Consider the following 12,326-nt stretch of genomic DNA (forward strand, 5'->3'; position numbering starts at 1 on the left):
ATATATATATATATATATATATAGAGAGAGAGAGATAAAGAAATTTATACTAGTTCCTCTATCAAATCGAGAGTAGTCAAGTCCCCAGCACTTCCAAGGGATTTCACTATGATTACAAATGCTCAAGCACATAAGCAAGAGAGTTATGATGCTCAATCACAACTGAAAGAGACTTATAACATAATCAAATAAAAGATTCTTTGGTTTTACACTTGATATACAATCAAAGGTGTAAACAAATACAAAATAGAGGAAAACTCAAAGACTTAAGAATTTCTAAGATATAAAGTTTGTAAGAAATTCTAAGTTCAAATGCTCTTCGATTTTGACAGAGTAAGGATACTTTCAAAATATCCAATTTCAACTCCTTAAATGCGCTTTTGATTAAACTCATTTTGTGCCAACATCATGTTTTGGAGTATATATATGTAAGTATATTAGATCTACATTTTTTTCCTTCAAAAGAACACAACATCATAAAATAAAATATTGAAACGAAAATAATTTTAATCAAAATTTCATTAAAGATAGTAATTATAAATTATACGCATTAACACAATAAAAAGATCGACATACAGACTTCTTTTAGGTAATATCGTATACATTTTTTTGTGGTGTGGGGTGGGTGGGAGGGTGAGTGTGTGTGTCTGTGTGTGTCAAACGATACCAATGTATTAAATTAAATTTGACACCAAATTCTAGTCATTAATACAGTTTGAATCTAATAGTTTCCATCAATTCATCAAATGCTCACAAGGTTGATCAAATGACCCACCTTTTAATTTTAGAAATAATTTATTCTTTTTCCTAATGGTTAATTGCTTTCCAAAAATTCTCCGATTCTATATCACTTATTATTATGGCTGCCTTGCACATGCTTCATCCTTATTTCATTACTCCAACTAACCCACATGAAAGCGTACTTTGCTGATTTTTATTTGAATAATACTTAAGTCAACAATTGCCATTTGACTCCAATGATCCATTAAGTTCCTAATACATGTTTTTACAATAAATCACAAATTATAGCTTATCTTTTGAGGTTGTGCTTCTCTAAATCAATCATGTATGTTGTTATGTTCTGTCTGTTATTTATCTTACTATATACTGGTAATGATTCTTTCACAATTGGCCGACGATGATAATATTACCAATACATGTTGTGCTGCTCTCATACCTCTTTCTCTCTTTCTTTCTTTGGTGTTAACAATTGTTATATGGACTTGATTTTGTAGTTATTGTCTTCGCGTAATTCCTTTGTTAAAAATTAAATTGAATTTCAGGCGAAGACATGTTTGATTTTGTGAGAGAAGCGTTTAATTAAATTGGGTGTTGTCTATTTCTATATCAGCTGGTTTTTGTTGCAATATCTTTGTCTACGATTTGTCTTTGTCTCGGCCAAACTATTAAATAACATTTGTGGTCTCCTATAGGATTTTGCGATTTTGATTGGTAAGCATGTTGTGTTACCAATTGTGGTAGTCGCGGTATAAATTACTCACAACATTGCACAAAGAACTTAAATTAGAGAATTAGTCATTATATGGTTTGTTCATGTTTTTGGCATCCCCGACCTCTCTTTAAAACAATTTTCTTAATGCTCTTCTAAACAAAAGTTAATAGGAATAAATTCAATAAAGAAATAACGCTCATAGTGTTATAGGATCAGAAAAACGACAATTTAGATTTGGACAACAACCTCACAAATAACAACTAATATATTGGAGTAATGAAATAGAGATTAAGATGTGCAAGAGAGCCCTAATAATAAGCGATTAACCATTTCCTTAAAAAAAAATATAGAATCAAAGAATTTTTTTAAAAGCAATTAACATTAGAAGAAAGAATAAATTAATTTTAAAATTAAAAGGTAGGTCATTTGATCAAGCTTATGAGCACATGATGAATTGATGGAAGCCGTTACATTAAAACTGTATTAATGACGAAGATTTAGTGTCAAATTTAATTTGAGACCTTGGTGTCATTTTTAATTTGAGACATTGGTATCATTTGATCATATCCCATATACACATTTTATAGAAACCAAGCTATATGAATGATTCATTCGGTTTAATTTGGTTTAGTCATGCAGTTTGACCAATATGTGAGTGGTTCGACAATAACTTAGTGACCCAATACCCAATATTTTATTTTTTTTTGAACAAGATATTACAAATTCACAAATATTCAAACAAACATGAATCTGAACAAGAACAAGTGCTAAGAAGGACCTTGGAATGATATTAACAGCGTCTCACGAGCATTTCAAATTGAAGAACATGATGGACCAATGAAACATGATATCATCAGCTGGTCCACATATGACAATCTCATGAATAAAATCCATCAATAAAAAGGCACTTTAGATTAGACATTATTACCACTTAATTCAGATTGCAGATCAAGAAATTTTTTACACTTATAATTTTTCACACTTTTCAAGAAATGAGTTTCTATTGAAATCATTGGATTGTATTATAGACTCACATGATAAATGTTTAGAAAAGATTTTGAGATCAATGAGTTGGATCTAAATATGATTTTTGATAGATATTATGATGTCATTTGATCCATATAGTCGATCCTATTTAATGAGATAAGGTTTGGTTGTTGTTGTATATCTTCAACATAAAAATGAATATAATTATAGTTTAACTTCTTTGGAGCTTTTTTTCTCAAAATATGGGCCATTCCAATGCTATTTTAGGCATAAATGATGTTTTGATGTATAGACTATTACTTTTCCCACCCTATGGTTTTCTGCCGCGAATCTGTAAAATTTCCAAAAATGCCCTTGTGTATTACGGATTTTAAAATTCGGATTCATGTTTACTATTTCGGATTTTATAATCCGGACAATTCTTATGTATAATCAGCAATCAAACTCTCTCACATTTCAGCAGTTTTGAGTTTTGCTTTTAAAAACAACAAAAAATTAAGTAAAAAAAAATACTAAAAACCTGTCAAATAAAATCATAAAAATAGCACCAAAAAATTCTAAAAATCAAATAAAACTAATGCAAATTTTTTCGGATTTTTCTGTGAATATGAAAAATTAAAAAAAAAATGAAAAATGGTCTAAACGATGAAATTTTGGATTTTGAGGGGCGGAGTCTCGTAAGAAGTCCCTTCTATGGAAGTCACGGTCCTTGAATTTTTTCTGATTTTCTGGGGAAGTTTCGGAGCAATCCGATCAAGTAGCCCGAAAACCCAGTTTTTAACTAAGAACATGTAACAATGACCCAAAACAGAAAGATGAGAGTTAGGAAGATTAATATTGTCCCTAAAATGACTATCCATGTTACAAACATGTTTATAATTTGTGCTGATACAGTTTGGATTATATAATCCGAACTGTTTTACCTTGAAAAAGGGTGTTTAGAGGGTTTCCGGATTATGTAATCCAGAAACATCATGTAACGCGCCATATTTTTTGAAGTTTTCGGATTACAGAATCAGAAAAACCCTTTACAAAAGAAAACATCATTCCGGATTATATAATCCGAAATGCTTCGAGGATAATTTTGAAAAAAAAAAAAAAGACGCATGAGGAGAGACATAAGATGGGAAAAGTAACACTCTTTGATGTATGCAATTGAAAAAGATGGGTAGGAAGAACTTATGGATTGAAAGCGACTTGCAAGTGGTGTTAGCCTTTGACTATGAAAATATGACGGTTCCTTGGATGATAAGGAACAAATTGAGTAATTTCACCCTTTAGATAAGAGATTAGGTAGCATATGTACCCATACCTTCAGAGAAGGTAATTATGTAGTTAATTAAAGCTTTAGAAAGGACAACAAATCATCTTGTTAATTAATGCTCAATGGTGGTTTATTGTGCCTAATTATGTTAGGCTCTTTCTTATTATAGAACTTTTAGATATGCCTAATTTTAGATTTACTTTGTAACTAATAGGATTTTGGCTTGGTCACTCCAATTCTTGTAATCTTTTATTTTAGTTAATAAATTTTTTGCATTTTTTTTCTTCAAAAAAGTATATAATTTATCATAAAAGTGATACACATGATAAACGTTTGTAACTAAGGAATAAATTAATTTTTTAATATCTTCAAAATAAAAATGAGAACAATTATAATATACAAATTATAATATTTTGCTGTTCAATATTTACAAGTTTTTTGGAAATGATGTAATAAAGAGTATTGTTGGAGCGTTTTTTTTAATGGCAAACACTCTCTCTCTCCCTCCCTCTCTAAACAAAAGTTAAGTAAACAACATAGGTCACAAACACCAAAAGTAGAAGCAAAGCAAACCACCAATCAGGAGAACCTTCGAAGTTTGTGAGCAACTCAAACCCCCAAAGACACAAATCAAATCCATCTTTGCCAAAAAAACATCACACACTTCTAACGCCAACAAAGGATTGGCTCCATCTCCCACTCATAAAGGGAGCAACGATGCCTAGGGAATTTATTAAAGAACCACTTCGCAAATGGTGAATGATCGTGTCCACCACTTGATCAGCTGAAAAAGTATACCAGAAAAAAATAAATTATTACGGGCTTTTCAGAAAGACCACAATCACAAACCAAGTAAGTAAAATAGCCATCCTGCACTGTTTCCCAACACCGAAAGCAACAAACACCAGAAACAAGTCTACCAAAGAACCGGGTAACAACACCCATTCCCAACCAAGCCACACACACACACAACCTATGCCACACAATAGACGTTACACTGCAAGTGACAAACAAATGATCCCTATACTCCATATCACCCGACAAAGGCCACACACGGTACCTGTTGAATTCGTGATAACCCTGCGCCTAGTATTGTTGGAGCATAGAATTTAAACAAGGGAAAAATGTTTGTCAATCAATTAGTTAATTTATGTGAATATCTTTTAAATAAAATGAGAATAATTATAATTTATTATAAAAATAAAACGTAGGAGCAATATTTGCACTAAACGTTTTGTTAAAATTAACGTTTCTTTCAACATAAAAATGAAAAACAATTAGAATACATCAACAATAATTCATTTACACTTCAATTGTTTCACGTTTGCCACCGATAGTATGGGTTAAATATTTATCATTGATAAATATAAAAATTTATGTGACATATATTTTTACTAATAATCTTAAAATATTTCCCCTAAAAAAAAGAAACAAATAATTCAACCACCACCTCTCAAAATATTTTTTAACCACTAAATAAAATTCACTTCAAATTTACAAGTGTTAATCAAATACATTCTCCATTTTATGTTGTGCCAACAAATAACATAATAACGATATTTATAACAAGCTCTTGAGATAGCAAATGTGTTTGCTTAGTTATAATAATATCCCGTCGTAAATTTTTTAAAGTGAGTACACAATCTAACCATATTGCGCCTGCAGGCTTAATATATTGTGTTTGTCTAATGTAGTAATCTATGCTTTGTTACAAAAATGATCATCCGAATTTTATATCCTTATTTGCAAATGTGCAGTTTTTCCACGTACCCCTTATGGTAATTGTTAATGATCTAAAAAGCAATCTCTTAAATCAAACCTGGATGAGATAATGTCGGTGGAAATGAGCCGGGCCGAGATGGGTTTTGCTTAAATAGACTAGGCCTCATTGAAAAAACTAAGGTCTAAGCTTTGGTCTTTTACCTGTCAAAGACTTTATTTTAGTATTGGCATGACCTTTTTAAAAGTCTGGCATGACCTATTAGCCTGTCTAATAAAGCCTAGTTTATGCTACAAATTTCAAAGAGAGTTTGTTCATCAATTTTTTTCTTTCAATTTGTGCAACATACTTAATATAAAGATAAACATTAATTAGATTGCAAAATTATACTAATGAAACACAATTATAAAATTTATAGATGGATAGAAACTCAAGAATAATCATGTCTGATAACAGTAAGGATTTCAAACTTAATCTAATAACCATACTTGACCTTAGGCATATCACTAGCAAGCCTTAATAGTTCACACAAATATATATATAAATATATCAGTAGCAAGCCATACAAAATAAAAAGACTGAAATAAAAATAGTTGTGGCATGAGAATTTGAAGGATCAATGATTCTTTTTGACATATATATATATATATATATATATATATATATATATATAATAAATATGGAAAAATCTAATATACTTGTATATGGGCCGGCCATATAGCTTGATAGGCTTTTTTTTTTTATAAGCGTAAGCCTGGCCTAATTGAATTAATAGACTTTTTTAAAAGTTCAAGTTTAACCCATTTATTAAACGAGTTAGGCCGAGCAGGACTTTTAATAGACCGAACCATAGGTCCATGACGAACGGCCTAACTTATTCCCACCCTATTGGTGCCGATCTTCGACCAAACACGGTCTTGCACGCCGCAGAATTAAAGACTTGAGAAATACACACACTACAATCTTAGGTGGGGGGACCATAAAAAATATATAAAACTAAACCAAATGTAAAACACACATACACTCCCATCTTTCAATCTACCATCATGGAGTTTCACAACTCTTTCTTTAATAGCACTTTTATAGCCTCCTTTCTCTTTCTCTTGGTGCTACTCAAATTAGTTAAAAAATGGAGTTGTAACAATTCCAATATCAATTTACCACCAGGACCATGGACACTACCCATCATAGGAAACTTACATCAAATTATTAGCAACTCAATATTGCCTCATCAGTACTTAAAAAATTTGGCTGAAAAATATGGACCCTTAATGCACTTAAAACTAGGAGAGGTATCATACCTAATAGTTAGTTCACCATCAATGGCCCAAGAGATTATGAAAACAAACGACCTCAACTTTTGTGACAGAGCAAACCTTCTTTTGTCCACAATATTTAGTTACAATGCTACTAGTATTGTTTTCTCTGCATATGGAGAACACTGGAGGCAAATACGAAAGATATGTGTTTTACAATTATTAAGTGCAAAGCGTGTCCAATCATTTAGGTATATAAGAGAAGAAGAGGTGTCAAATCTTGTTGAATCAATATCTGCAAGTGAAGGATCAATTGTTAATCTGAGTCATAAGATTTATGCAATGACATCGGGGATAACGACACAGGCAGCGTTTGGGAAAAGGAATAAGCAGCATCAAGTGTTCAGATCAGCACTAAAGGAGATAACTAGTTTGATGGGAGGATTTTGTATTGTTGATGTGTATCCTTCTATAAAAATGCTTCAATGGGTGAGTAGGGCGAAGACCAAAGTTGAAAAGCTTCATAAAGAGATTGATATGATATTGCAAGATATCATCGATGATCATAAAAACATTCACAAGGAAGAAAGCAAGGATGAAGATCTAGTTGATACTCTTCTCAAGATACAACAGGAAAATGAGCACTCACTTAATCCATTAACTGATAACAATATGAAAGCAATCATTCTGGTTTGTCTACACCAAACAAACATGTTTACACGTTTATAAATTTAAATTTGTTTAGAAGTAACATTTCCATGAGAGAAAAAAATAAATCAGTAAATTATTTTTTGTCGTTGTATAATTGAAAATGCAGGTTGGTTTATATAAATAATGTTGATGCTAATCCATTTGTAGGATATGTTTGCTGCTGGTAGCGAAACGTCATCAGGGGTTGTGTTATGGGGGATATCTGAGATGGTAAAGAACCCAAAGATAATGGAGGAAGCACAAGCTGAAGTAAGAAACATGTTTGATAAAAAGGGACATGTCGATGAAACAGAGTTGCACCAATTAATATACTTAAAGTCTATAATTAGAGAAACATTGAGATTACATCCATCTGCACCTTTGTTGGTTCCAAGAGAAAGTAGAGAGAGATGCCAAATCAATGGGTATGAAATCCCAGCTAAAACAAGAGTTGCTATCAATGTTTGGGCAATTGGAAGAGATGAAAGGTATTGGGCAGAAGCTGAGAGTTTTAAACCTGAGAGGTTTCTCAATAGCACAATTGATTTCAAAGGCACAAATTTTGAATACATACCGTTCGGTGCTGGAAGAAGAATGTGTCCAGGCATGGCATTTGGCTTATCCAACATTGAGCTGCCTCTTGCTCAGTTACTTTACCACTTTGATTGGAAGCTTCCTAATGGAATGAAGAATGAAGAACTAGATATGACTGAGTCATTTGGGCTTTCTGTAGGAAGAAAAAATGACCTGTGCTTGATTCCTATCACTCGTCGTCCTTAATATGTGTATTTCCTAAGTAAAAAATTTACAAGTGTTGAATTTCTTATTCTACTTTCAGCAATTGGAGAATGATTGTGATAAATGGAGCAAATACCATTCATTTCTCCCAATAAGGTGTATTTCGTTCCTAATAACGTTTCTAGTTGGTAATAATCGATGTAACACACATAAAATTTGCACTAAAATGAAACTGTAAACCCTTGAAGTGTGATTGCACAATGTTGTATAAGATGGATTATCATACTCACATTCATAATTATTAATTAACCACAAAGACACAACTATGCAAACCAATTGTTCATACAGAGAAGCAAACATGAATAAAACTAAAGTGGGAGAACACAATTCTAATTAGATTTACGAAAACCCACTTCAACTCTTATAACCGAACCTTATTTTACTACTCCTTGATGTAGTTATACAAAAAGCATGAGCTACGTAGCAAATGAAGTATATGATAAGTGTGATCCAACAAATTTAAGATTCTGAAACAGCTCTAACATAACATAAACAAGCTAAGTTTGTAGATTCATATTTCTTCATCACTAAAACAAAACACTATTGTTGAAAATTGACTCAAAGTTTGATTTTGAAGTTCGTAAAATATGGTGGCATGATTTGTGCAATCATGGAACGATTTGGTACAATAATTAGGAGGTTTTGGTTCCCATTTGTTTTTGCGGCGCGATTCGTGGGTTTTTGGTTCCAATTTTTAAAATATAGATCCACAATGATTCACGAATTTGACTGTAGTTGAATTCAGCGAAATCAAATGCGATTTATACTAGAGACGTTTTAAAATTTGATTTCATAAAAAATTTCTTGAAAAATTAAATTGTCAAACTATTTTTCCTAATTTAGGAAAAGGAAGTATGATTACGATCAGTTGGAATTGGAAATTAATTAAGTTCTACATAAGACATATCATGTTTGTTTAAATGCATTTCATGTAAGACTCGAAAGTAAGTCCCCACACATAATGGTTACCGTGTGATCAAAAGGTGCAATTTGATAGTCGATAGATAGTAAAATCTCACGAACTCATCACTTAAATAGATAACGATAAATAACATGAATAAAACTTGACTGTTAAGTAGTTCCAACAACTAAATAGAGAGGATTCGAATGCTAACCGCCGCTAATATTCTATAAACAAATAGGTAAATTGTTGCAAACAAATTAACTTTACAAAACGCTAAACCCTTATCTCTTTTTCCCACCAGCACAAGAAACCTTTTCAATTGTGAGAACTTGAAGGTTGGGGTGATTATAGAGTAGTTCAACTACACCGTTCAAGTGAGGAAATGTATTAAAGTGTAATTGAAGGTCAATTAAGTTTTGAAATACAAGAAATTGAGATCTAAAATAAGATTTGGTTTTACAGTTTGAACATGCTAAATTGTTTCATATCAAATACAGTAATTAACGTTTGTATTTAAGCCTTTGATCATAAATTTGGTTGCACTTTTTTCGTATGGATACTACCAACAACCAAATATTAGTATCAGATATCCCTTACTCTGCACATGACCTTGCAATGACAATCTGTATTTTCCCCCATTTCTTGATGGCTTAAGCTTTTTAACCATTATTATATGTAGTAATTTTATACAAAATACCAAAGGCTGCACTGCTATAGCTATAGCAGAGAGGATTCGTATCTTGTTAGACATATGTTATTTAATTTTAACGAAGGAATTGCTCGTAATATCTTTGGTGTGGGAGTTGTTGGCTCTATACCTTACCATTTTGATAGGATGGTATTATGTTGCAATATCTCTTTTGCTATGTAGTCTTGTTGAATCTGTTTTTGTCTAAGTTCCAAAATGTCGTTTTAATCTTTTAATCAAGTTGAAGCTCTTGGATGTGGCATTTATATTTTTCTACTTTGATTTTAATGAATTTATTCTATTCATTTTATTGTGTTAAATTGGAAAGGAAGAGAATACAACTCTCAGAGATAATGTCGGCTCATGTGATTATAGACATGCACGAAGAGCCTGCAGGATTCAAACCATGGTTACCCGAGATGAAGATTTGGAATCTATATCAAATTTTGTTCCAAAAACTGCACGACGAGTCTGCATGTTCCAAAAATTACACATGCAGGTTCTTGCATTTTTTGGAACAAAAGTCCAAAGAGATTCAAATCTTTATCTCGAGTAACCTTGGATTCAATCATACATGCTCTTCGTGCATGTCTAATCAAATGAGCGAACATTTTCTCTGAGAGTTGTATTTTCTTCTGCACAAATTAACACAATAAAATGAACAAAATAAATTTATTAATATAAGAGTAGAAAAATATAAAAGCCACTTCCAAGAGCTTCAAATGGATTAAAAGAGGAAGACAACATTTTGCAACTTGGAGAAAAACAGATTCACAATTTCAAGAGTATAAAGCCAAAGAGATATTGAGAGTTATATACCATATCCTATCAGTACGCTAAGGTGCATTAAAACAACATATGTTTAACAAGATAGGAATACTCTCTACTATAGGTATATCAATGTTGCCTTTGGTCTCTGGTATAAAATTACCACATATTTTTATATGTGGTCAATTACCACATATAAAAATGGTTGAAAAGCTAAGGCTATCAAAAAATGGGGTCAAATCCAGATTGTCATTGCAAGCTTAAATCTAGAGTAAGAGATAAATTTGATAGCTCATAGATTTTAAACTAAAGTTTGAATTTGAATAAATACGCAAGTTTAAATTCATATATTTTTATGATCAGAGATTTAAATACCAACATTAATTATTGCATTTGATATAAAAAATGTCAGAAAATTAGAACTGTAAAACCAAATCTTATTTCATATTCAATCTCTAACTATAATAATTGTCTTGACAAAAGGAAATAACCTGAGTTTGATTTATTGGTGAAACAAATTTTTCGGTAAACTATATTTACCTCACAATCAAACCCCATGACCATGTCGACCAAACGATGGATGTGAAGGAAGGCGTTTTCATTGTTAACATATTCATCGCCGAAGTTGAGAGTAGTGAGTGATATGCAGCATCAGGCCCATCTGAATAGTTGTGGAGATGGCAAATTTAATTGGGAGAAAAGAGAGTATATGAAACAAGGTGTCATCAAAAATGGTGCCAATAGTATCATAATTCTCGATTATATTGTAAAGCTTACTGTGATGAGTTGGTTCATATAAGAAGTTGATTTTGTTTTGGTGAGAGTGAGACTGCAATATGGTATATTTATAGAAGATTGCTTTTTAGGCCCCCCAATATCTCTTTAGGCCCCCTAAAAGTACAAAAATAACCTTTATAATACATCCGGTAGTTACATACCGGTAGTGCATTTTAAATTTTCACATTTTACACCTTCGGTATGTACATACCAGAGGCACATTTACAAATTTTCGCGTTTATCGCATTATGTTATTTAAATGTACATGTTCTGCTATGTTGGAAAATTCACAAACTTTTGGTAGGGTGCATAAAATTTACAGAAATAAAAGGATCAAACTTTTCATTGAATATGACAGAACTCTAAAAAAATTATGCAGAAACAATACGAGAGAGGAAGAAGCAAGGTTTACCTTCTAAATGATTGCAATTGAGTAAAGATTGACACCATTTGTTCTATTAATTGTGATGAAAACACAACAAAAATTGGCCAAAAAACGCAAGGTATGGAACAATATTGAAGCTTAGAAAATAACTCTTAAAAAACTGCACCATTTTATTCAGATAACAACGTGGGTGGAGTACGGTATATATATACCGGAGGTGTAATTGAGAAATCGCAAAATGAATGTTCCTCCAGAACATAACTACCGAATGCGATAAACGTGAAAATTTGTAAATGTGCCTCCGGTATGTACATACCGAAGGTGTAAAATGTGAAAATTTAAAATGCACTACCGGTATGTAACTACCGGATGTATTATAAAGGTTATTTTTGTATTTTTAGGGGGCCTAAAGAGATATTGGGGGGGCCTAAAAAGCAATCTTCATATTTATATTGTGTTTACGACAAAGTGGTTTCAGACAATCCAGCGGCTATTGTGCTAAATATTGTCAAAATGGACCGGGCTGAAAGCCCGAATAAAACGCAGGGCCTGGGCCGAAAAGCTGGAGCCCGAATTTTTCCAGGGCTTTTTAGCCCGGCCCGTAAAATCCCGTAACCAGTTCGGGCCAGCCCGTTC

The 12,326-nt window shown here is 32.2% G+C and overlaps 1 protein-coding gene across 1 annotated transcript; it reads left to right on the forward strand.

The window, feature by feature from the left end:
- Positions 1-6,457: 6,457 nt before the first annotated feature.
- LOC11412345 (cytochrome P450 71D10) lies at positions 6,458-8,355 on the forward strand. Its single transcript, XM_003615823.4, has 2 exons — positions 6,458-7,370; positions 7,539-8,355. The coding sequence occupies exons 1-2, from the start codon at positions 6,471-6,473 to the stop codon at positions 8,148-8,150; spliced, it is 1,512 nt and encodes a 503-aa protein (XP_003615871.1). The 5' UTR covers positions 6,458-6,470; the 3' UTR covers positions 8,151-8,355.
- Positions 8,356-12,326: the final 3,971 nt, after the last annotated feature.

The sequence above is a fragment of the Medicago truncatula genome, chromosome 5 (genome assembly GCF_003473485.1).
Source record: "Medicago truncatula cultivar Jemalong A17 chromosome 5, MtrunA17r5.0-ANR, whole genome shotgun sequence".
NCBI lineage: Eukaryota > Viridiplantae > Streptophyta > Magnoliopsida > Fabales > Fabaceae > Medicago > Medicago truncatula.

Bases quoted from the DNA above. Each gene is read 5' to 3' on its own strand.
- LOC11412345 (XM_003615823.4), top strand. From the start codon at position 6,471: ATGGAGTTTCACAACTCTTTCTTTAATAGCACTTTTATAGCCTCCTTT. The intron at 7,371-7,538 runs GTTTGTCTACAC...ATCCATTTGTAG, and splicing joins ATATGAAAGCAATCATTCTG to GATATGTTTGCTGCTGGTAG.